We start from the raw sequence: 27,037 nt of genomic DNA on the forward strand, positions 1-27,037 counted from the left end.
GCCCACATTCGTCATCATCTTGAGGTACTGGGGCTTGAAGTGTTCCCCATAGGCCGAGTGCACAAATAGTATACTGCACTGTAATCATTAGACAAGACAGATACACCTGAGACCAACCTTTGAACTTTGGTGCATATGTACCGAAGTATACGAAACTAAACGCATGACATCGGAAAGTTTCCAAAGCCGCTTCAAAACAGATGCAAAAGAAGACGAAGCGTACTAGCTTTTGATCAAACAGGTTGATTAGAGCCACCGGATAGTAAATCAAATACAGAACACGAGGATCGCCATTTACAAGTAAGTTTATATTTGTTAATGCTGTGCTGCGCTTACGTTTTTTGTGGGCACCTTGCAAACAATAACGTTGCATGGAGTATTGTTTTGTGTATGTGAAAATGTCGGCCTGCTCACAAAAACTGACAATCCACTTCCTGTTTAAGTGTAATAACGTTTTATTTTTTATGGAGCGCAAAAATTCTAAATCTAAATGATTAGTTTATGTAAAATATATAGGAGATTGCCTTTGGTGTAAAAGATGAAAATACTTTAGAATTTAACCCACAAACATTTCTGTGATTCTGTGAAAAAGGCAATAAATCTAAATGAGATGAAACTGAGCAAGAAAATGTTCATAATCAAACTTAATAAATATATACATAAGTATTTTTAATGCGCACATGACAGACATTTTATGCTTTTTCATATCATATCAGATGTCATGGCTTTTAGGCTTTATCATCCTTTCGTCTGATCATTAAGACTTTTTTTAAATCTTTTTTTTTTTTTTTTACTTTTTATTTTATAAGAATTAATACCCAATTACTAATTGTATGGCTAGCTTCCAAGGAGAAATTTATTCTGAAGCCATAATCCATACAACGTTTATCTAATAAATACTTTAAATTGTTATGACCTACTAATATAAGTGAATGCAAGTGCTTATGCTTCGCATTTGTAGCCATTCCCAGCATTCCTCAAAGTGACCAGCTTACTAGGAGGACATTGCTGTTGTAGAGAGAACACCAGACATGAGCAGGCTTCCTCCCTCCTTGCATGTATCAGAGTACAAACCAGTTCTCTGTGTGCAGCCTCAGCAGAATATGATAGCTTGTTAACTAATTCTACATCTCATCTGTGTATACATGAATGTGTGTGTGTTATTGTGGGCGCTCGTGGATGGGTGTTGGGGGGACAAGGGGTGTGTGTGGGGGGGGGGGGGGGGGCACACATCATCATATAATGTTTTCAGTCAGAAGAGAATTCAGTATACATGCAGTAGACAGAGCGTAGAAATGTATGTTCAGGGCTGTGGTAATGTCAGTCTCTTTGTGATGAACAGCATGTGCCATATTGACTCAGCCTCAAGGCAAAATCTGGGTTGTGCTTGTGTAAACAGTGCATAAATAGCCTAATCATTTTTTTCTTTTCCCTTCTTTTTTCACTGAGCTTTTTTATTTTTATTTTTTATTATTATTTTTTTTACAGACGAAGGTATGGCTGGAGGTTGTCAGTGTCATGATATGTTTTATGCATGAAACGTAGTTTGTCTTTGTGTGTATTTTGTGTATGTACATGTGTGTGTGTGTGTGTGTGCATGTTTGCAAGTGTGTGTGTGAGTTTCTGTGTGTGTGTGTGCATGCTTGTGTCTGTGTGTGTGTGAGTTAATACATGTATGAATCAATATTCACAGTAAATTAGTGATATGTGTGTTTGTGCATTTATGGATGTGGAATATCCATTTTGTTTTTTCATGGTGTTTTTATTGTGTATGTGTATGTATGTGTGAGCCTGTATAATGTATTATTTATTTTATTATTCAATATATATATATATATATATATATATATGTAGCCGAGTACCGAGTGGTTACTGAAGGGTACGGCACAAAAGACTTAACTAAATGATTGATTGAATGAAAGACAAGATCCAACGCACAGGCCAGGGACATATAGAGGCCAGTCACAAATGGGTTTTTCTATTGTTTTATTTACAATAGTTACATGGAGAAAAACTAAGAGAAGAAGATATCTAGGAGAACTAAGAAGAAGAAGACAAAAAGAGAACTAGTCTAAGAGAAGACTAAGAAGAAGAAGACTAGAAGAGAAATAATGAGAAGAAGACAACTAGGAGAAGAACTAAGAAGACAATGCTAAGAGAAGATAAAAAGAGAAGAAGACAGTGCCTGAAATGACACAAACAAATGTCATAAGTACAATGTGTCGGCACAAGTGAATAATAAAGCACATGTATACATATCACATGGAAAGACTATTCACTCGGGTTTGGGATACGCAACAACATAATGCAAATGTGTGAAGACCAAACGCTGACATCAAATGACATTTCTAATACATTTAAATAGTGCAGTTAAAGTGATTGAAGCGATGCTGACTTGGTGAAAGTACACTGACAGTATAGACTAGGTAAAACTTATACTGTGTCAAAGTGACTCAAATGAATCAGTGGATTAGATATAATACTGGCAAACTGATAGACCAGATATTAAATGAAGAACCATCATGGCTTAACCATAAAGTGGTGAATGAACTTTACGCACTCACTAGAACATTCTGGAACAAACTATCTGTGTCGAGAGACGTCACTGACTGTGACGTTAAGAATCAAATGGAACACTGCTCCATGCAGATGACGACATGGCAATTATTTAGATCAGTCATAGCCGATCTGTGACTAACTTGTCAAAGCAATAACTGAACAAAGAATTAACTGAACAAAGCAATAACTGAACATACTCATATAAACACAAGTACTGTGTCAAATAATACAATTTACAAATCAACACATTCTACACACTTGTACTTACAGCGATACGTAGCGAGGTGTCAGCTGTTGTGGGGACACACACGACACACTGCCCGCGACACAGCAAGAGAGAGAGAGCAGGCTCTGGTCAGATGACTGACCAGGTATGAAATGACCACTCATCATTCACTGTGCCAATTTATGCAAGTTTAGCGGACCGCAAAGTGCGTCACGTGTGCTTGCAAGCAGATCGTCACTAATCACGGAGAATCCGATGACAATTGTGTTTGTTTAAAGGTGTTCAGTGATAGATTTCTAAATGATTCCTGAACCGATTTACGTCGGATAAGTTGCAAAAGAAAGAGCTCAACGCCTACTTTATAATGAGTGTAAAATGAAGTGTTGATTATTTAAGATGAATTTATAATCTTAATTTAAGTCACCTGAACAGGGTCAGTTTTAACGAGCTCGTCGCTGAAAATTACAATCTGCGTTAAATCAGTTTCACGTAGGCGAACATAAATGGAATAGATTTAAAGATGGAATTAAGACGATTCTGCCAGTATATAATACTAGTAGTTTACTGATCTGACAAAAGAGCTATTAATTAAATACTGTGGAACAGAAACACAAGTTTCTTCTCAGCCAATGACGTATCGCGACGCGACACTGCTCGAGCAGTCAGCAGGTGGTCTGGCCAGGACAAAATGATGTAAGCAGAGTTACGTCACATATTCTGTGCAAGGGTTAGAAGTGAAAACGTCGTCTGCTCTGGCTTGTGCGTGAATAGTGTTGGAGCAAGCATAGCGCGCTTGGTCACATATATAACTATAGAAAAAAAGGAAAACAACAGAACAGTTTCTCACATGCCCGACCGGTTTTGACCACTGGTCTTCATCAAGGGCGTTTACTGGTATGTCAAAATGCAACACACACACCAACAAAGAAAACAAAAAGGTTAACAAAGCTCATGAAAAAAAACTCATGTAAAAACTGCATCCAGGGCATGCAGCATGAAAAGAACAGTGTGAAGTGTTGCTTGGGGAATAGGAAGAGAGGCTGGTGAGTAAAGTAGTCAGAGAGGACGAGAGAGAGGTCGAGAAAAAATAGATGGGCAGATAATAGGAGGGGGAAAAAGAAAGAGAGACAGAGAGGGAGGGGGTCAGGGAGGGAGAAGGGACTGTGAGAGAGGAGGAGAGAGAGGGAAAGACAGAGAGAGACAGACAGCGAGAGAGGGGGGGAAGAAATAAGGAGAGAGGGGAGGGACAGACGGACAGATGGCTGACAATGAGAGAGAGAGAGGGAGGGAGGGAGAGAGAGAGAGAGGATGAAGAGACGAAGAGAGAGGGGGGAGAGAGAGGGGGGAGAAAGAGGGAGAGACAGGTGGAGAGAAGGCAGACTGACAGAGAGAGAGAGAGAGTCCTCTATCGTTGTCCTCACCACCCCACAAACACCCCACAAACGCAACCACAGGGACCTCCTTATGGCTATTAGTCCCGAATGTTCAGCCCGTAAGGTGCCACTGTTTTCAGTCTGTCCATCCACTTTTTTTCCCTGGTTTGTCTGACTGTGTGTGAATTTCCGTGAATATGTTCTATGATGATATATTTCATGTTAGTGATTGTGTGGTTGGATTGGTTGAAGTGGCGTGTGACTAGGGTGCCCGTGTTCTGTTTGATGTGATTGCGGTGTAAGTAGAATCTTGTCTTGAGAGTGTTCTTTGTTTCTCCTATATATTGTGCTTGCTTGCATTTATCACAGAACAGTAGGTAAATGATGTTGCTGCTGTCGCACGTTACGTGTTGTTGGATTTTGAATGTTTCGTTTGTAGTGTCACTAGTGAATGTGTCTGTTTCCTGCATGTGATCTTTGCAAATGACGCACCTTTTGTGGCACTTATACTATAGCATCCTGGGGCTTCTTGGTCAGGAGTGGGCAATCTGGTAGGCATCAGCAGGGAGCGGAGGCTCCTACAGTTGCGCTCCCCCACCACAGGAGCAGTAGGAGATGCCTGGCGCATGCGAGCACTTGTGTTGAGAACTGAATCCTGCAGTTCAGCCAGCCACTGACGCAGGGGTGGGTTAAGGGGGTGGTGGGAGACGACAAAAGGAGTTCTGTCCAAACTGTTTTTTGTCTTGTAGCGCAGTGCCTCCCGTCTGGGGATCAGTCTGGCCTTTTCCTTTGCTTCCCTCACTTGTCGGGGATGATGTCCACGTCTTGTGAACCATGCCTCCATGGTCCTGGCTCTCTCCCGGAAGCAGTCATCGTCAGAGCACAGGCTTTGTAGGCGTAGAAATTCTCCCTGTGGTAAGTTGCGGATAACGTGCCTGGGGTGGCAGGATGTGGCGGGCAGATATGCATGGGCATCTGTTGGTTTGGAGAAGAAGTCTGTGCTCAGGAAACCCCCCTGGAGCTTGATGAGAATGTCCAAGAAGGGGATGCTGGTGTCTGAGGTGGAGGCGGTGAATTATATATATATATATATATAATTCATATGTGTGTGGGTGGGTGGGTGAGTGTGTGTCTTCTTCTTCTTGAGTTAATACATGTATGAATCAATATTCACAGTAAATTAGTGATATATGTGTTTAGGCATTTATGGATGTGGAATATCCATATTGTTTTTTCATGGTGGTTTTGTTTGTGCGTGTGTGTATGTATGAGCCTGTATAATGTATTATTTATTTCAATAATCTATGATATATATATATATATATATATATATATATATATATATATTTGTGTGTGTGGATGTGTGTGTGTGTGTGTGTATTTTCTTCTTCTTTATTCATGGGCCCCACGTTCACTCGTATGTACACAAGTTGGCTTTTACATGTATGACCGTTTTTACCACCACCATGTAGGCAGCAGTACTCCATTTTCAGGTGTGTGTCTGTATGATAATAATGTTGGAGAAGAAGGAAGCTGAGAGTGCTTATAGATATGTTTCAAAAAGATGAGTTTTTAGTGAAAAGTGAGATGCAGAGATGAAATCAGATGCATGGATATTAAGAAGAAGGCTGTTCGAGATATGAGGAGCAGCAGAGGAAAGTATATTCACCATAGGTTCTTGTATTGACATGAGGAATTTTCAGAAGGTAAGAGGCAGATGAAGAGTGAAGAGTCCTTGAGGAAGTGTAAGCACTCATAAAGTCAGAAAGACAAGTAGGTCCACTGGAGTGGAAAGCAAAATAGCAGAGACAGGCAGCTTTGTATTTAACTCTCGTTTCAATGGGGAGCCAGTGCACAGTATGGAGGTAGGGAGAAATGTGATCAGAACAAGGGGCTCTGAGAGTCAGACAGGCAGCATTGTTTTGAACCTTTTAGTTAATTCGTTGAAGAAGATAATGTGGACAGCCCATGAGAAGAGAATTACAGTAGTTCATTCATCATTTCGTGACAGCACCAAAGCAGAAAATTTTAATGAGTTGTTGTAGTTTCAACAGAAAGGTACTGATGAACAGAGTTAGTCGGGGGAAGTTCTCAATTGACTGTGTATCAGATTGACTACCTGAGTGTGCATACTGAAGTTTGAGTCAAGAATGACTCTGAGGTTCCTTGCTGATTTAGAAAAAAACTGAACTGTGGCATTGTCATCCAAAACACAGGTAGCGAAAAAAACCAGATGTGGACATTTGTAAAGAGGAAATGATCATAGCTTCAGTTTTGTCATCATTTAACTTTAGTTTGTCATCCGGGATTTGATATCAAGAATGCAATCTTCTATGGACTGAATTAGACCTCTATAGCTGAGTATCATCAGTGAAAGAGTGGTGAAGACAAGAATGACCAGAAATTACATCAGAAAGAGGAGCAGTGTACTGAATGAACAGAACAGGGCCCAGAACAGCCTTGTGGCACACATAGGAGATCAGGGTTGGATCAGACTTAAAGTTATTAGCAGAGACAAATCGGGGTTGGATCAGACTTAAGTTATTAACAGAGACAAGCAGTTGGACAGTTATGAAGAAAACCAATTCAGAACTGTTGAATGAATCCGAAATACCTGTTCAAGTCTGGAAAGAAGTATACTGTGGTCTGTTGTGTCAGACGCAGCCAACAGATTGAGCAAGGTCAACACAGACAGTTTGCCTTCATCAACAGACAGTAAAAGGTCATTAACTACTTTTAGCAAAGCTGTTTCAGTGCTATGGGCAAAGCTATATATATGCTAACTGGAAAGAAGAAAACAGGTTGTTTGATGCCAAATGGTCTGAAAGTTAGGAGAGAACTTTTTTTTTCCAATAATTTTGGACACAAAGCAAGGTTCCATACACTGATACAGGACAAACACTTGTGATCCAGAGTGGCTTTCTTTAGCAGGGGCTTAAGTGCAGTTTTGTATGTACATCAGGGAAGACACCAGAAATTAAAGAATCATTTATGATATTTGTTAGTGCAGGCAAAACGACATCCACTCATACATAATGGTTGTGGGAAGGGGGTCAAGATCAAATGTTTTGGGGTTAGACTTTTTCATCTCATTGAGTACATCTTTCTCTTATGCAGGTGCAAAAGCAACAAAAGGAACACCCTTAAATTATTTACCCAAGGGATGTGACATAACTGATGGTAAATCCAATTCTTTCCTAAGGTTAACATTTATTTTAGCAGAAAAAATCAGAGAAGACACCAGGCAGTACTGAAAATGGATGGATAGAAGGAAGCAACAAAGATTTCGTTCTGCCACAAAGCTTATTTGCAATGGAATATAGTTCTTTGCTTGACTTAGCTTCAGAGATTTTGGTGTTGAAAAACAGTCTTGGCTTTGTGTACAAGAAAAGTTAAAAAAAATTCTTGGCTTTCTGGTAGATTTGCTTGTAAACAGTTAAGCCAGATACCTTCCACCATGTTTCCGCATGTCACTTCACCTCTCTCTCTTCTCCGCTGGCAGTACATCACCATATAGTCCGCAAGGCACTCAAATCCTGATTTCTGGTCGTTGGGAAATCTGCTCTATCTATCGCACAAATGTTATGAACACTGCGATACACTGTCACAGAGGAAGAAGGGAGGTCCATGTCATACAAATGGTATGTCATGATTAATTTCAGATCATTGAGCTCCATCACTTGGCCTCTCAGTCACCAGATGATAACCATGCTTGTGGGTAGGTCCACACACAGTCTGACGAATGTTATACATATGAAGAAGTTCCACAGAGAGAGAGAGAGAGAGAGAGAGAGAGAGAGGTGTATATTATATGTATAGATAGGTAGGGGTAGGCAGACAGAGACAGACAAGCACACACTTACATACTCGCACACATATTTGTTTTTTGTATTTATGTATTTTTTTCTGCACATGATAATGAGGAAAACAAGAGCAGGTGATATATGAGTATATATGTTAATACAGATAGACATATTTTATATTTATACACAGATATGTATGTATTTTTTTCTTTTCCTTTGGCATATTATAGTCAGCTGATGCACAGAATTGAATATATATATATATATATATATATATATATATATATATATATATATATATATATATCAACTCCTCTTCACTAAAAAAAAAAAGTCACCTGTGCTGGTCAGGCAACCAGGCTAATGTCGCTAGTGGCATAAAGACACTTAAAAACAAGAGAACGCTGGCCATTAAGGAGAAGCGTGAGCAAAGGAAGCAAGGCTCAACTTCTGAGAGATGTTTTCCCTTGCAACACCTGTGGGAAGTGCTGCGCATCCAGAATCGGTCTCTTCTCCCATATGAGGACACATCCCGACAGATAAGCCTGCCTGCCTACTCATCCGTTGGTCCAACGGGAGACTCTATCATATATATATATATATATATATATATATATATATATATATATATATATATATTAATTTCTTTTTAATTACTGTGTGCTTTCATATCTGTGAAACTGCATGTTTGGTGCATATCTGTTATGCATGTGTGGGTGTATGTGTGTCTTCATGTTTTACATTTATTTGCTTACTTATCATTGTTGTCTTATTTATTTATTTATTATAATTATTATTATTACTACTACTACCTTTTTTATATTATAATTATTATTTATTTATTTATGTACGCTTATCTATTATTTATTCACCTTTTTTTTTTCTTTTTGTTTTTCTCTCAAGGCCTGACTAAGCGTGCTGGGTTACGCTGCTGGTCAGGCATCTGCTTGACAGATGTGGTGTATCATATATGGATTTGTCCGAACGCAGTGACGCCTCCTTGAGCTACTGAAACTGAAACTGAAACTAATTACTGTGTACCCATGTGGCTATGCAGTTCACACAGACAGAGCAGTGGCCACAGCTGCACCGGGAGCAGGTCAACGCCATGGGAACAGTGCAGCAGGTCAAGGCCACACTGCAGGAGTTGCAGCGTGTTCGGGCACAGGTGGTGGACAACCAGGTGAACGACTTGCACGCCTTGCTGCAGGAGTTCCGGGAACAGGTTGTGTCGGCCCTGGGCTCTTTCCTGCACTTCTGTCAAGGGAAGAAACTGGAGTCGTATGATGATGGTAAGTTTGTAGTTTCCAGTTTACTGTTTCCATTTGTTTGCTTGTACATCTGTGTTGAATCTTTTTGTATGTCTGTGTGTGTGTGTGTTGTTTTTTTGTTGTTGTTGTTTTGTTTTGTTGTTTTTTTTTTGGGGGGGGGGGTTGCAGCTTTTTTGTTCCATCCAATGTTACAATGCATGCAAACACTTATGTATAATTTTTAGTTTTTGAATTGGTCATAAGAATGGCCTTCTGCCAGTGAAACACACGCACGCACGCGCGCGCGCGCACACACACACACACACACACACACACACACACACACACACACACACACAAGCACTCACACAGTATTTTCCTTGATACAAATTCTGTTTATTTTGTTCAAAAACATGAGTCCTGTAGCTCTCATGAAGGTTTTAGATTGTGGCTTGGATGTACATGATGTACAGATTTAAACACTGGATTTAAGCATATAATTTCACTGTAACATTTTGGGGCTTTATGTTCTTTTGGCATTGACACCCAGCAGTACTTTGATCCATTTCCAACAAACCCACAATGGTAAGACTAAGACTATAAGGTTGAAGAATATTTGATTTTACTATAATGAATGAGGAGTACAGGTTTGGGTTTGTCTTCGAATGTACTTAACATGCTGTATATATTATGAGCATATATAGTCAGCTGATAATGCAAGTGAATATATTCATTTCTAAGGTATAATCACTTGATAATTTGTGTGAAAGCAGGTGCTGATGTAGACAGATACATGACGAGATGACAGCATGAGTTTTGTTTTGATTGTCAGACATTGCGACTGTATGTAAACTTCAGAAGAGAGCACTGTAGTATATCACTTAGCGGTCCTGTCAGTGAACATAGTAAGAGGTGCAAGTTCATTTCTTGGCGACACAGGTACAAGCAAGAACATGGCGCCAACCACAATCTATGCACCTGCTGGAGCCCAGGTGCAAACGCCACCCAGCATCTGTGTACCAGACAATACTTGTGCTGCAGCCTCCAGGGAACAGCTGAGACAGGTGAGGATGGGAACACATTGTACAGAGGAGGAAAAATCTTGTCTTAAAATGAATTATTGATAACAACAATAACAACAATAATAATAACGATGATAATAATAATGATAGGCATCGTTCAGTCTCTGGAGACTTTGGAGCTGTGATGTTTCTGGCACTGCATCAGCTGTGATTTGACCCTTTCCTCACATAGGCTTTCCTATTCACACTGTCCTCTTCTCATCACTTGACAACGGGCCTATGGTCCGAAACGTGTCAAAACAAAGAGGATTCAACTACCACCCAAAAGGTTTTTATAAACTTTATTTTAATTACACATACTTAACCGTGACCCAACTTTATTTTTTTGTCTTTGAAGAATCCTGCAGTCATTTTTGTCTTCTTCCCTCGTTTCAACAGTTTACGGATAATTTTCCTCTCAATTACCCTGATCACGGCCGGCCATAATATGATGGGATACTCATGTCTGAATATGCTGAAAGTTCGCGTGTCATGCAAGTCAGTTGAATTAAATACAAAGCAAAACAACAAACAAACAAGCAAAAACAAAACAACACCCCCCTCTCCCCCACTCCCCAACTTATTTTGATTTGACATTTGATGCAGTATTTTTATGGCTGTGTGGCATCTGTCAAACAATCTCTGAGACAATGAGTTCCGCAGCATTTTTTTTTCTTCTTCTTTTGCGGGGCTGGGGGGGTGGGGTGCGAGTGGATAGTTGGGTTTTTTTTCCCTGTGTTTTCTGTGGTAAAGCATGTCTGTTAGGTATGCTATTATTATGATTATTGTTGTTGTTATTAGTACTAGTAGTGGTATTAGTACTAAGTAGGAGGAGGAGGAAGAGGCATCCTTCAGTCCTGGGATACCGTGCTATGGCATTGTGTTCTGGGCAATGTTTCTGGCCGGTGCAGTATTGGTTGAGGCATGAACATGTCTATTCGAGAATGGCACTTCCCCGCCGACCAAGTCTGATGCTGGTTTGTCTGTCTGAGATAAGCCGGGTTATCATTATTGTCATTATTAGTATTATGATTAATATTGGCATTGTTACTCAGTAGTAGTAGTAGTGTATGTGTGTGTGTGCGCGCGCGCGTGCGTGTGTGTGTATATGTGTGTGTTTATTTATTTTCTAAGTGATAGCGCCAAATCATCCAAGTTATTTCCAACGAACAGAAAGCACCCAGCAATAGTTTTCAAACTTGATCCTATGGCAAGAGAAAAATGTGACATACAGGGTGTATAAAAAGTAGAAAAAAGGTAAATTTAGTTGAAATGAATGTATGCTGGATCAGTTTATTTTGTCAGTACAGATATCATGAAGCTAGACAGATAGTTAACAGATGATGTACAGTTAACAGATGATGTACTGATTATATTTACGCGACAACCATATGTGAAAAACTAAGTTTAACTTGAGTCACTTTCCGTTTGGAGTTGTCATTGCAACTGAGAGAGTGACCAGAGACATAGAAGTGTGTCATCCACTTGAACGCACGATGCTAATTCGCTGAACCATCGAAGAGCATGATTGTGTGAGCGACTGATGTGGCCAATTAACGGCCCACTGATATAGAAAATAAATATATTTTTTAAATCAGTGTCAACGGCCATATCGTGTTGAAAACACCGGTTCTCGTCCGATCACTAAGTTAAGCAATGTCGGGCCCGGTTAGAACTTGGGTGGGTGACCGCATGGGAACACTCGGTGCTGTTGGCGTTCCATTTAATGAGGAAGGTGGAAGACTAAGATGCTCAGCAGCTGCCATTACAGAGTCCGTGAGGGTGCGGGTTCGAATCCCGCTCTCGCCCTTTTTCTCAAGTTTGACTGGAAAATCAAACTATGCGTCTTGTCTTTCGGATGAGACGATAAACCGAGGTCCAGTGTGCTAGATCCTCTAGGAAAGAGTGACCATGATATTCTGGTTTTCCACTTCCATATTTCAGTGGTGAAGTTAAAAGCAGAAATTAAGTACAAATTTTACCTAAAAAAGGGAAATAATCAAATAAGAGAAACATTCAATAAAATGGATTGGATGTACATGGATGAACAAGATGTAAACAAGTGCTGGAATGCTCTGGCATTCTGTGAGCTAGCTGGTTGGTACATGGGCTCGGTCTTGCTGAGGCTGATGGTGAGTCCAGAGCACCTGCAGGAGGTTGAGAACCTGTCCATAATGAACTGCTTGTCCTCATGGGTGTGTGCAGCAAGCGCACAGTCATCAGCGAAGAGGAACTCTCTCAACAGTGCTTCAAACACCCTGGACCTAGCGTGAAGTCGCTGCAAGTTGAAAAGTTTGCCATCTGTGCGAAACTGAATGTAGATGCCCCGGTCACAGTCTTGGAAGGCGTCAATCAGCATGGCAGAGAAGAGAATGGAGAACAGTGTGGGTGCCAGGACGCAGCCCTGCTTCACTCCATTTACCACAAGGAATGGATCTGACATGTCAGTATTTTCCTGTACTCTCGCCTGCATGCCATCATGTAATGACGCAGTCAGCTGGATTAGGCTCTCTGGGCAGCCAAACTTTAAAAGGATCTTCCACAAACCACAGTGGTTCACCGTGTCAAAGGCCTTAGTCAGGTCTACAAAGACCATGTGGAGCTCCTTGTTCTGCTCACGGCACTTCTCTTGCATCTGGCGTACAGCAAACACCATGTCACATGTTCCCCTGCCTGAGCGGAAGCCACACTGTGCTTCAGGGATGACTGTGTTGGAGACATGGTCAACCAGTCTGTTCAGTATGTTGCGGGTGAAGATCTTGCCAGCGATGCAGAGAAGATAGATTCCACAGTGGTTATTGCAGGATGTTTTGTCTCCCTTCCGTTTGTAAATGTGGACAATTGAAGCATCCTTGAAATCCTGGGGGACCTCTCCTCTCTCCCAGATAGACTGGAACAGGGCGGTCAGCTTGTCTGTCAGCACCTCGCCTCCATACTTGTAGATATCGGCCTGGATTCCATCTGCTCTTGGTGTTTTTCCTGACGTTGTCAGCTTCAGGGCCTTCCAGGTCTTGGCCTTGGTGGGAGGGGCAGCTAGCAAGTCATTGACTGGTATGAGTCCCTGTTGAGGGAGGGTGTTGAAGTGCTCTGCCCAGCGGGCAATGATGTCTTTCTTGTCTGTTAGGAGGGTGGTCTGGTCCAGGGCTCAGACAGGGGTTGATCCTGTGACTCTCAGCCCATACACAGCTCAGAGACCATCATGGAAGGTCTTTGTCTCGTGAGCATCAGCAGCAGACTGAAGCTCTTCGGGCTTTCTCTCCCACCAGGTGTTCTTCATCTCACACAGCCTCTTCTGTACGTGTTGCTTGGTTTGCAAGTACTGGTTCTTCTTCCTCTGGCAGTCTTTATTGGAATGTGATCTTTATGCCGTATATGCAATGTGTTCAGGAGCTTGGAGATTCCAGAGTCGTTTTCGTCAAACCAGTCTTTGTGGCTTTTCTGTACAAAGCCAAGTGTGTCAGCTGCTGTTGTGTACTCAGCATCTCTAAAGGTGCTCCATACCTCTTCTACACAGATCGATGCAGGAATTTCTTAGAGAGCTGCTTGGATTTGCTGCTGCAGCATGTCCTTGGTGATAGGGAGGCGGTGGATGTTCAGCTTCCTAGGGGGTTTTCTGCCTGGCTGGTTGGAGCTGGCGTGCAAGTCTGATGTTCATTTTGCTGCGTACCAGGCGATGATCCGACCAACAGACTGCTCCTCTCATGTGCTGCATGGAAACATCACCTCTGTCCCTCTGCTGGACAGTCACATAGTTCTGCATGTGCCACTGCTTGGAGCAGGGGTGCATCCATGTGTTCTACTTGTCCACTTCTTGGAAGAGGGTGTTGGTGATGGTCAGTCCATGCTGTACGCAGAGCGAGAGCAAAAGCAAACCGTTGGAGTTGCACTTGCCAGTGCCGTGCTGCCCTAGGACTTTTGGCCACAGAAGTCCACGCCGACGTCGGCATTGAAATCACCAAAGATGATCAGCCTGTCCTTTCTGTCTACCGCTGAAATGGTGCGGCTGAGCTCCTCGTAGAAAGCTTCTTTGATGTCATCAGGGTTGGTCATCGTTGGGGCATAGCAGCTGATGACTGTGGAGAAGCGATCCTCAGACAGCTTCAGACGCAGGGTCATCAGCCTATCGTTTATTCCACGTGGAAGCCTGTCGTGCAAGTTTGGTTCGTATGGCAAAGCCGACACCTGAGGTTCTTGGGGTGCCATCTGGCTTCCCAGTGCAGTAGAAGGTGTAGCCCCCTCGAACATTCTCCATCTAGGTTTCACCGGCAAACCTGGTTTCACTGAGGGCTGCTATGTCCACCTGGTAGCAATCAAGCATTCTAGCAATGACCACTGTGCGCTTTTCTTGTCTGTCGTCTCTGTCCAAAAGGGTGCGAACATTCCAGGCACCCAGAGTCAGGGCATGGTTCCTGGTTCTTTTCTTCTGTTGTTTTCGATCGCTAGTGTTGGATGTCCAAGTAGGTGCGGTTTCCTACTAGGTACTAGGTGGTGCAGGCTTTGTTTAGGGATCCTTTTTATTTCCCCTTCCCAGTGTGGGGAGAGCAGCGTTGTCCCTAAAAAGGGCTGCCATGACAAGTGGGAGGATATGGGTGCCGCATCTGCCCCAGTCTACAGCGGACGACCATCACCCACAGCCGTCTGCGTGCAGAGTCATGACTAGGAACTGCCAGCAGCATCCTCTGCCTGTCCCCATTATCACTTCTCCATCTGCAGGGCTTGGGAAAGGTGGGTGTTGAAGGTCTTGCTCTTCATTGCTACATTAGCCTGATTGCCTGACCAGCACAGGTGACTTTTTTTTAGTCTCGCCTCTCTCGCCTACCGACGCTCAGTCCCACAGGTGCATATACTGCCACATGTAGAACGGCCTCGGCAGGTGCAGGTTTTTTCTTCGGAGTTCCATCTCCTAGGAGGACTTACAGCCAAGGATAAGAGCTCCTCTTGCCCTTTGGTCATCCTCTTCTGCCTTCACAGCTGTTGAGAAAGGTTTCCTCCTCCGCCTGGTCAGTGGTTGGGAGACTTCACATGCGGCAGGTAGTACTGGGTTACATGGTACTAGTAGCAAGGGCTATGCCCCTGACCTGACTTGAACCAAGTTTTGTATTCCACCCCTAATGGAGATTTTTAGCTAATCAGTGTAAGATGGTCTTAACTCTGCCATCAAAAGCAACAGAAGATGCAGGGCAATAGAAAGAGAGGGTGTTTACCATCTGAATTAATCCTTTATCTGTTCCAGACAAAACCGGTGGAAGAGTCCATATATCCAAATGATTTATAAAACGTCATCTGACTAAGATCTCTGCCCAAATTCTCATGATCTGACCATATTCATGAAATCATGTACTGGACAGCTGTTGCTTTGAACAAAAAGGACAGAAAGAAATTAGAGCGGAATCCTTCAGTGTAGTTGCCCACGTGATTTCCTAAGCCTGTCTTGCAAAGGAGGCATCAGCGAACATACTGGTTTAACATTTTGAAATGCAGCTGTAAATGACAGGCATTGTTTGACTGGTTTTTTTTACAAACTTAACTGTCTTATTCATTGCTGTTTTAACTGAACTTTTAATTTGTAGTGTGTGTGAGGGGGGTGGCGTGTGGGGTCAGGTGGGGGGTCGTTGGGGGGAGGGTATGCGCTTAGGTTCTCTCAAGATTGGATAAATGCAATTCTCTTTTGGACAGCCTTCCCAAATATCTGTCAGACAAACTTCAGTGAATCATAACAACGCCGCCAGACTCATTTGCAGAGCTAAATTTGACCATGTTTCTCCTCTCCTTCATTCTCTCCATTGCTTGCCCGTTTCTGATCGAATCGACTACAAGCTATTCACTCTGACTTTTTCTGCTGTCAACAGATCTGGCCCAAAGTATCTTTCAGAACTCCTCCATATCTATACTCTGTCTCGCCAACTCCATTCTCCCTCTGATACTCAACTTCTCAGGATACCTCATGTCAGAAGTAAGACCTGTGGACACAGATCGTTTTCTTTTCTATCGCCAAAGATGTGGAACAAGCTTCCTGATAACCTCCTTCATTCTGACTCCCTTGCATCTTTCAAATCTTGTCTAAAAACTCACTCTCCCCTCAGCAATAACACGTTTTTTTCTTTGTTTTCCTTTCCTTTTAATCCTTACCTATATGTAGTTTTCAATCTTAATGTAAGTCTCTCAGACTTTGTTAGCATGTGTTGTTCAGAAGTACCAGGCAGTGTTAATGTAGATATGTCTTTTTCTGTAGGTTAGTGTCATACACATTATGCAGCAGTGGAAAATGGATTATGTTCAATGCATAGTTTTGGTTTCTGTGTAACAGGGGTTTATTTTGGTTTGGTGTGTCTTTCTTTTTTTTCTTCTTTTTTGGGGGGATGGGGTGGGGTGGGAGTGCAGGATGTTTAAAATGATAGTTTGATGTGGGTGAGTCTAGTATACACATTGTGCAGCAGTGTAAAATAGATTATGTGGTGCAGTGCATGGTGATGTTTCCTCTTCAGTGGGAATTGTTTTAGTTGTTTTTTTGGGTGGGTGGGAATGTTTTAAAACATAACATGGATGCTGGTGTGTATGTGAGTGTGTGCGTGTATGTGAGTACTACCTCGTATGTGTGTGCATATGTAGTTTTTGTGCATGTGTGGGTGTGGACGTGTGCGTGTGTGCAGCAATACATCAGTGTGTTTGTATGAGGAGGAGAGAAACAGAGACACTAAATCATCCTGCTTTGCAGGTATGGTTTCGCACATAAATGCAGCATGCCAGGCACATACACATGCACACATGCATACATACTCATGTACACGCACATACACACACAAGCACACATGCACAGACACCCACACATTCACATGCACACACACAGACACATGCACATACACACATATATACACATACACATGCATGAAAGCACACACACACACACACACACACACACACACACACACACACACACACACGCACACACACACACACACAAGAAAAACAAACAAAACAAAACCACATAAAAAACACACACACACACAAAACCACAGAGGCTTTTAGGAGACCTCACAGAACAGGTTTGACTTCAGTGCATCATTTTCATTGCTGCCTTTCTTTTGACCTTTCGGTGTGATGTGCAAAGTGTCAACCTGTTTTGAAGGCAGAAGGGCAGGTTTACCACTTGTACAGCAGGACCTAGCACAGACAGACTGCAGGAATTGAATGTCAGATAAATCATTTCCTTAGCTGGAGTGGAGGAATTGAATGTCTGATAAGTTATTTCCTTAGTGCAGGGAACAGGAATGAATTATGTGACAAATCACTTCCTGTCATATTCTGCTGTCAAGACACTTTTGACTATTGCGACTGTTCATACTAGTATAGTGATAATCATTTGTAGTTCTGGAACAGTTGTGTTTGGTTGATTGTGGAGCTGCTTATGAAGAGATTTATGGGACTCAGTTTTAATTTGAAAGTGAGTATTGTTCTGAGACAGTCCTTTCATTTGTTTGAAAAATGAAAATTGAAACAGCTGTTTCATAGTTGTGAATTCAGTTCTGTTGGGGTAAAAGCTGTCAGTTCTGTGACAAGTAAAGGAGAAAAGTTAACTAAAGAAAAGGAAGAAAGAAAATAAGACTTTCTGAATGGAGACCATGGTCAGTGACAAGAAGGAAAATGGTCATTTAGAGATTGCAAAGATGCCTAAAACATCCGGAGATGAGTAAGTAAGAACATTTGGCCTAAAGCATGCTTGTGAGCTTTGGTCTTTGTCTTACAGTTCATTACCTTTAGTTTTTCTTGTTTTTTCATTCTGTTGTTGTTGTTGTTGTTTTGTGGGGCCTCCATCCTTCTATGTTCTCTCACTCTTTCTAACATTTCTTTTTATCACCTCCATTCTCCTGTTTTTCCCACATTTTTATATTTTAATTTTATCTTTTTTTTTCATGGTCTTTCATTCTTTGCCACAGGTCTTTTATTTTCTTTCAGTATTGTTTTAATCTTTCATGAGCACACACACATTTACTCATACCTTTCCCTCATTACCTATCCTGTGGTGCAGCCTTTGCCCTGGTATGTTTTGCGGTGTGCGGTGTGTGTTCTAAGAAATTTTGATGACTGTGTACATTTGTCTGGTTAAAAATTGCTCTAGTGTGCTGCTGCTTGCGTTCTAATATGTGTAGCAAGTGATTACCTGATCTTCAGTGTCTTGCTGGATTGTGTCATTTTTTCAGAAAACCTTTCTTGTCATAGTTATTTTGATAAGTTCTGTACTCCATTTCACTTTCTTCTGAAATGACAGTGTTCAATCCCACTCCCCTCCCTTCCCTTCCCTCTCTGTTGCTTTCTGTCCTCTGTCTCTCTCCCTCTCTCGTCTCACACACACACACACACACACACACATACACACACACACACAATCTTCTCAGCCTTCAGTGTTCTGTTCCTTGTTTAAGTAATTCTTTGGGGAAAATTACCTTTGTTACCTGCTCCCAGGTCTGCTTCCATATCTCCACCTGCATGGTAGTAGCAATGGTGTCTTTATTTAATGTCTTTCCATTCATGTATCATTTGACAAGATGGCATGTGTGTGTGTGTGTGTTTGCGTGTGTGTGTGTGTGTGTGTGTGTGTGTGTGTACAGGACCATTAGCATGTGACCTTTCTTTTACCTTGAACCCCATACTTCACCTCATTGTGTGCTTTCTCTGGACTGACACAGCAGAACACAAATTAAGTACTCTGCAGACTAGAATTTTACAGTGAAATTTGAGCCATGGGATGCTGAACACACACAGTCAGCAGTCAATAAGTCTTGTCAACCCCTTGGTAACAAGTACTTGAGGAATTCACCAAACCACTAAACTAGTGCTGAGCCTCTTTTTGAGATGGTCTACAAAAGTGTCAAAACCTTAGAATGGGGGAGGGGGTGGATCCCTGACTTATTTCATTTTGATGATGTGATGGTTGTGAAAAATATTCTTAAATATTTAAAATTAAAAAAAAAATAAAAAAAGAAAGAAAGAAAGAAAAAAGGAGAGTGTTGACATGGCTGTGTTAACTTCATGTTAGGCTTCCCACTGGTAGGCAATGGGATTAAATCAGCTCAAAAAGAAAAGATCCAGTTACCTGAGCACTGAAGTGGGATCAGTGTTGTTTACCATTTTCTTGAACATGACCAACAATTCCAACGGCTTGTGAATCATAAACAGCAGTATCGGCTCTTTTCTTTCTTCCCACGTGCCATTCATGAGTGGGATGAACTCCCAGCAGACATTGTTGAGGCAGACTCCCCCAGCAGCTTCAAAAGCAGTCACCTCTCACCTCAAGGTCACCACTCTTGACAGTCTCGCTGCTGTGAAACTCCAAGAGTAGGCAAAACCATAAATCACAGCAATGTCGGGTATGAATGTGAGAGTGAATGTTTAGGTAAGTAGTGGGTAGGGGGAGTGCTGGAAGGAGGGCGCTGCAGCGGGGGGTGCCAGGGGCCATCAATAGGATGCCTGCCTGTCACTTCTCGTCCCCTCTGATCCAGTTAGTGGGCAGGAGGGAGAGTGCAAATGTGATTGGAGTAAATGTTTACCTGCAAGATGTCTTCCAAACAGATATAAAATCAATCCACATAGAACTTTTTTTTCTTTTTTTTTTTCTTTTTTTTCAAGCAACTGGTTTGCGGAAACCTCCCAATATGTGGCAAAATAATCAACGTGTTGATTGTGGCTACACAAGAAGAAGAAGAAGAACATGCACACGACAGTGGCTGTGCACACACAACACAAAAGCCTCCAGTCATGTGCTCTAAATTCCCTCCTACAGAATTAATACAATAAGAAGACAGTTTGTCAAAGCACTGTCCGCTCAAAGACATTGTCCTGATCATTGCCATGGATGAACAGATGGTCCATTCGAAGTGAGAAATTTTGGAAATGCACTTTTTTTTCAGCTCTCACTCAGTATGAAATATTATATTAATGACAGAGACAGTGAGAAAGAACATGCTGCTAACAGAGTCTGCAGTGATATTTCTCACCTACCATAAACAGTACAAGAGGTTCTGTGGGAGGATAGCAACGTTTCTATAGTTTCTTATGTTCACAGTATAATACTCAAGGGACAAGTAAGTCAGGAAGCACGTGTACTGGTCTTGTTCTGAGGAAAAGAATAGTGTGAATAGCAACAGGTTGATAATACAGTTGTTTTTTGTTTTGTTTTGTTATTTTTTAAGCAAAAAAAGAATTGCCAGAGTCAGAGGCGACAAAGAGATGATTAGAAAGTACTAGCTGTACTAGCCAATTGTTCTTTTTTGACTCACTTAGGTAAACAAAGTGAGTCTATATTTTTTAACCCAGTGTTCGGTTGTCTGTGTGTGTCTGTGTGTCCATGGTGAACTTTAACATTGCCATTTTCTCGGAAAACTTTGTCTGCCAATACTAAATTTGGCTAAACATAGTGTGAAAAAAAAAACTTCACAGTTATACCAATAACTCTCCCGATTAAGCCGTATTTCCAAATCGTTAAGGTTTTGTTTCGTTGAGATTCATTCCAGAATCTGAAAACCAGCTTCCCACTGAGTTAGGGCTACTACAGAAGCTAGATTCATCATCATCATCCGTAGAGTGTCCACAATCAACAGGCTGATTATTCTGACACTTTTAACTTTTTGGTTTATTCGAAGACGACGACCTTGTTTTTTGTGTTCACAATTAAAAGGAAAGAAATACAAATTTTGGACAGAACACATTCAGTGATACTAACTACACCCTCGACTTGTTTACTGTATATAAATATTCTAAAGTGGACACTGAATTAACTTGAATGAACATAAAAGAAAAATTGAATCTGTCGTTTTTTTCAGCCGGTTGTAGACTGGTTCGATCATCAGTGCAGATCTAGTTTGAGATCTATACCATGTATGGTGGTGTGTTTGAAGTGATGGCAACGTCTTCTTTACCACTGAAATACAAGGATAATGGAGATATAATCGATATTCAGTTCCGAAGCAAGCAGACTAATCCCCACTGCTGCGGCGCATCTCAGTGACGTCGTTCGAGTATAAGATCTAGTCGAACGACGTCAGATGCGCCGCAGCAGTGGGGATTAATCTGCTTGCTTCGGAACTGAATGTGCATGGTTCGATCCTGCATGACCTTTTAAAAAAAATTTTTCTTCCAAGCTTATTTTATATATCATATTTAATACAGAGCACTTTTCAAGGATTTTTTAAATCTCTTTTATTTTATTCTCTTCAGTTTCAGTTTCAGTAGCTCAGTCAAGGAGGCGTCACTGCGTTCGGGCAAATCCATATACGCTACACCACATCTGCCAAGCAGATGCCTGACCAGCAGTGTAACCCAACGCACTTAGTCAGGCCTTGAGAAAAAAAAATCCTTTACTTGATAAAGCACGAAGCACAAGTGGGTCTTGAAGGCTTTGCCTCTTAATTGTTGTTTTTGTTTTTTATTTCTCAAAATTTCTTTCTTTCTCATTATGTATGATCCCTGCACTACCTTTCCCATGTTCACCTTGGCTAAATTTGATAAGACTCGAGGGCATAACTTCAAACTTAACAAGACTAACTTTGTAACTAACCAGTTCCACAATTTTTTTTTTTTTTTTTTTTTTTTTTTTACCAACCCTATCATTAATCTGATTAATCTGTGGAATAACCTTTCCTCAGACACCATCAATGCATCATCAGTAAATGCCTTCAAAAACCAAATTCACAAAACTTTTAAGGACCATGCATTTTCCATTGATTTAAATCTTTATTGAGTCAGAAATAAATGTGGTATAAACAATGCCTGATTAAACCTTGGAACAGTTCACCATATAGTGATCCAAAAGCACACAAATGGACACTATTATTACAAGGGCAAAAGGCTTCTAGCCTATAGCCAAATATTTCTGTGATTGTTTTTGTTTTATTCTTTTTGCTTGCATATGGGTGTGTGAGTGAGTGTGTGTGTGTGTTCTTGTCAGTCTTATTTGTAAAGGATCATTGATGTGAATATTCCCTCAGCCTATAATAAATTAAAGAATCCTTTTCAGATTGGAGATAATGAACGACATGACAGTGCAGTACACACCTCTCCTTCAGTCAGCAGCCAGTGATGGTGAAAGTGATGCCCTGGTGAGTGAGGAAAATGGCAGGGTGGGCAGACCACCCTCAGCATACTGGCACAAGGCCTTGCAGTTCAAGGCCTTCAGATCACCTAAACCTGGACCCAAAGCTCAAAGGGACGATCCAGTGATGAGGTACCGAAAGCGCAGGAACAGATGGGTGATCATCGTGGGTGTGGTGGCATCGGTGTTACTTGTTGGAGCGATGGCTTCTATCGGTTTTGCCATCCTTAGTCATAAGTTCAATGCAGGATTGATCCATGATGTGCCCTCCAAACGACATGGTGACTGGAGTGTCTTCATGGCCAGTACTAGTAAGCAAGTAATTTTCGTTTGTGTGTGTGAATGTGTGTGTGTCTGTGTGCTTGTGTGCACATTTGCTCATAATATGTTGTAAGTGTATTTATGTGTGCTGCTTCTGTAGTCACCATTCAGTCACTATATACACAGTTCATTGAGGAGAAAAAACATGTTGATAAAAAGATTGCCATGGAATTTACTATGATATTTGTAAATGCATGAACTGAAGTGAATTTTTTTATTGAAATATGTAATTTCATATGTCTGTATTGCCTATTTGTTTCTGTTCATTTGATAGACCTCTTTTCACTGGTATGAATTCATCAGACAGTGTTTCCTGAATTAAGATAGACCTATGTTTTTTTGTTGGTATGAATTCATTCACTGAATGAAGTCTGCCTGAAGTATTATGATATCATTTACTGTTTGTATCCTTCTGTTCATTCAGATAACCTCTACTAGTCTACAGTTTTTCTCTTCACAACATAAGATAATTATGACAGTAAACAGTTGATGAACTGAGTATTTGTTTGAAAGCAATACAAAGATATTACATACATTTTACTTGTTGAGGTCAAGATCATTTTATGTTGGTGTTTACAACGAGCCTGTGATTGCACAAGTTAATTTCCATGTTCATTAATAAAGTGTTTTTGATTTGATTTGATTGATTTTGAAATTGGCATGGACCACAGGTCATCAGTTCATACAGGTAGTCCAAATCAAAGAGGGGAAAACTGATTAAAAAACAACAACAACAAACAACGAAAAACCCCAACTGTTTTTATTCTCTTCTTTTCCCCCAACAGTGAATTTTTAAAAAGTTCAATAAAGTAATGAAAAACATCAGAAACATCAGAACTGGAACAACTGTGGAACATGATCAACGGTTTGTTTTTCTAGATGCCCACAATGAAGTGTGCAGTATGTGATTGTACTGTATGGTTTTGTGGGGGTATGTAATAGCTGGGTTTGGTTCCATGTCTATGAAAGTTTGTGTGTGTGTGTGTGTGTCTGTTTGTGTGTGTGTTTGTGTGTGTGTCTCTGAGTCTGAGTCTGCCCTGTATATTTACCCATTTTTGTAAAGTGCTACATGAATTCACATGATTATCATCATTTGAAAAAAAGAAATGATGGCAAAGGCAGGTGATTGTCGGTGTGTCACTGCATGATGAGAAATTATATTGTTGGTTTTAGTGTCAATGTGGTGTGCCAGTGTGTCTCTGCATAGTGATGAATGACTGTGTTGGTCTCAGCTTCAGTGTGTCAGTGCATGGTGATGAATGACTGTGTTGGTCTCAGCTTCAGTGTGTCACTGTATGGTGATGAATGACTCTGTTGGTGTCAGCATCAGTGTGTCAATATGTGGTGATGAATAAAACTGTTGGTCTCAGCCTCAGTGCATCACTGCATGGTGATGAATGACTGTGTTGGTCTCAATGTCAGTGCATGGTGATGAATGACACTGTTGGTCTCAGCGTCAGAGACTGGTGTGTCAGTGCATGGTGATGAATGACATTGCTGGTCTCAGCGTCAGAGACAGGTGTGTCAGTGCATGGTGACGAATGACACTGTTGGTCTCACTGTCAGAGACTGGTGTGTCAGTGCATGGTGATGAATGACACTGTCTCACTGTCAGAGACTGGTGTGTCAGTGCATGGTGATGAATGACGCTGTTGGTCACAGCGTCAGAGACTGGTGTGTCAGTGCATGGTGATGAATGACACTGTTTGCCTCAGTGCCAGAGACTAGTGTATCAGTTTGTCACTGTATGGTCTCAGCATCAGTGTCATGGTGATGAATGACTGTTGGTCTTAGCGTAGAAGACTGGTGTATCAGTGTGTCACTGTATTGTGAGTGATGGCCTAGAGGTAACGTGTCCGCCTCGGGAACCAAGAGAATCTGAGCGCACTGGTTCAAATCACGGCTCAGCCGCCAATATTTTCTCCACCTCCACTAGACCTTGAGTGGTGGTCTGGACGCTAGTCATTCAGATGAGACGATAAACCAAGTCCTGTGTGCAGCATGCACTTAGCACACGTAAAAGAACCCATGGCAACAAAAGGATTGTTCCTGGCAAAATTCTGTAGAAAAATCCACTTTGATAGGAAAAACAAATAAAACTGCATGCAGGGAAAAAAAAAAAAGAAAGGGGGTGGCGCTGTAGTACAGCGACACACTCTCCCCAGGGAGATCAGCCCAAATTTCACACAGAGAAATCTGTTGTAATAAAAAGAAATAAAAATACAAATACAGATGGTGACAAATGACACTGTTGGTCTCAGCATCAGTGTCATAGTGATGAATGACTGTTAATGACTGTTGGTCTCAGCGTAAAAAAAAACTGTTGTGTCAGTGTGTCACTGCATGGTGATGAATGACACTGTTGGTCTCAGCGTCAGGGACTGGTGTGTCAGTGTATGGAGATGAATGACTCGGTCTCAGTGTCAGTGCTTGGAGATGAATGACTGTTGGTCTCAGTGTCAGTGTGTCAGTGCATGGAGATGAATGAATGTTGGTCTCAGTGTCAATGTGTCAGTGCATGGAGATGATTGACTGTTGGTCTCAGTGTGTGTCAGTGCATGGAGATAAATGAATGTTGGTCTCAGTGTCAGTGTGTCAGTGCATGGAGATGAATGACTGTTGGTCTCAGTGTCAGCATTTCAGTGCATGGAAATGAATGACTGTTGGTCTCAGTGTCAGAGACTGGTGTGGTACTGGTGGACGTGGACGGGGATGGGCTGGATGACATGCTGATGGGGGTCACCGTAGCAAACACTTCCAATAGTATCACAACTGACTTGACGTTTAAAGAAATCTGCAAAAAAAGAGGTATAGCACATGTGCATATGATTTGATGTGTCTGTAATATGTGTGTGTCTTTGTTTGTGTGTGTGTGTGTATGTATGTCGCAGTAGTTATAGTAGTAGTGGTAGTTGTAGCAGCAGTTTTAATTTTTATGTTGTTCCATTCAAGTGAAATAAGATTAGATTACATTGCGTGTGTGTGTGTGTGTGTGAGTGTGTGTGTGTGTGTGTGTGAAGAGATGAACACGTGCATAGATGTTGATCATAAAAAGTGTGTGCACTTGTGTTTGTATGATTATTATCAAGTCCATATTATCGAAGAATGCAGTGCCTCATACGAGTATGAATGTATCACATAACAGTAATTTGTTATTCAGGTGGTTTACAGGGATGATTTGTATTGCATGTTTTATACCATTCTTTAGTTTACTGTCTTTTTTTATTTATAGGACTTGAGTACCCCTGCATAACTCAGGTGGTAGCTTTACGTGGCTTTGATGGTAAAGAGCTGTGGAGGACCTGGATGCACTTTGATCTTATCTTCGTCAACTGTAATGGAATCGATGTGAATGGTGACCTAAAACCTGACTGCATTTTGAGTGGCAGGATGTCTGCCTTACAGGCTGTTGACCTTGCCACAGGTAGGTTGTGTTCAGTGCTGTTTGAGTGTGTCCTGGTTCATCTGGTCAAATGATAAATTCCTTCTATTGAGTCTGGTTATCTAAAGGGTGTGTGTCCTAGTTCTTCTGGAAGGATGAGGGTGGCAGAATGGTTAAGACACTTATCTGCCAACAGAGTGTCTGTGAGGGTCTGGGTTCAGTTCTTGCTCTTGCCCTTTCTCCTAAATTTCACTTGAAAATCAAACTGGGTGTGTAGTCATTCGAATGAGATGATAAATTGAGGTCCCATTTGCAGCACACACTTGGCACACTAAAAAAGAACCTATGCCAACAAAAAAGTGTTGTGTCTGGATATTCAAAGTGTATGTGTATGGAAGTAATAAGAATAATACTGATAATGATATTAAATCATTTTCATTTAGCATATAATCTTACATAATGCAGCTCAGTGCACTGTACATAGAGTGAAAAGTATGATTTATCAAAGATTGTTGTGTGTGCAAAATGAAGAGTGGGGAAAAGACTGTTGTGTGTGCAAAATGAAGAGTGTGGAAAAGATTGTTGTGTGTGCAGAATGAAGAGTGTGGAAAAAATTGTTGTGTGTGCAAAATGAAGAGTGGGGAAAAGACTGTTGTGTGTGCAAAATGAAGAGTGTGGAAAAGACTGTTGTGTGTGCAAATGCAAAATGAAGAGTGGGGAAAAGACTGTTGTGTGTGCAAATGCAAAATGAAGAGTGTGGAAAAGACTGTTGTGTGTGCAAAATGAAGAGTGTGGAAAAGACTGTTGTGTGTGCAAAATGAAGAGTGTGGAAAAGATTGTTGTGTGTGCAAAATGAAGAGTGTGGAAAAGACTGTTGTGTGTGCAAATGCAAAATGAAGAGTGTGGAAAAGACTGTTGTGTGTGTGCAAAATGAAGAGTGTGGAAAAGACTGTTGTGTGTGCAAATGCAAAATGAAG

At 41.4% G+C, this 27,037-nt stretch overlaps 1 protein-coding gene and 1 pseudogene across 3 annotated transcripts in view; both read left to right on the top strand.

The window, feature by feature from the left end:
• The first annotated feature begins 10,163 nt into the window (after nucleotides 1-10,163).
• Nucleotides 10,164-27,037, top strand: part of LOC143283703 (protein FAM234B-like) — a 35,929-nt gene continuing 19,055 nt past the window's right edge. The window contains exons 1-4 of one of the 3 annotated variants that reach the window (XM_076589970.1): nucleotides 10,164-10,275; nucleotides 22,283-22,668; nucleotides 25,352-25,486; nucleotides 25,911-26,102. In XM_076589970.1, the coding sequence (XP_076446085.1) occupies nucleotides 22,293-22,668; nucleotides 25,352-25,486; nucleotides 25,911-26,102 (703 nt within the window). In that variant the 5' untranslated portion in view covers nucleotides 10,164-10,275; nucleotides 22,283-22,292. Of the gene's footprint in view, nucleotides 10,276-17,643; nucleotides 17,960-22,282; nucleotides 22,669-25,351; nucleotides 25,487-25,910; nucleotides 26,103-27,037 lie in introns of those variants that run through there. The other 2 variants (XM_076589961.1, XM_076589954.1) reach the window with 2 other exon arrangements.
• Nucleotides 11,872-11,989, top strand: LOC143294810 (5S ribosomal RNA; annotated as a pseudogene).

This window comes from Babylonia areolata, chromosome 1 (assembly GCF_041734735.1).
Source record: "Babylonia areolata isolate BAREFJ2019XMU chromosome 1, ASM4173473v1, whole genome shotgun sequence".
In the NCBI taxonomy this organism is placed as follows: domain Eukaryota; kingdom Metazoa; phylum Mollusca; class Gastropoda; order Neogastropoda; family Buccinidae; genus Babylonia; species Babylonia areolata.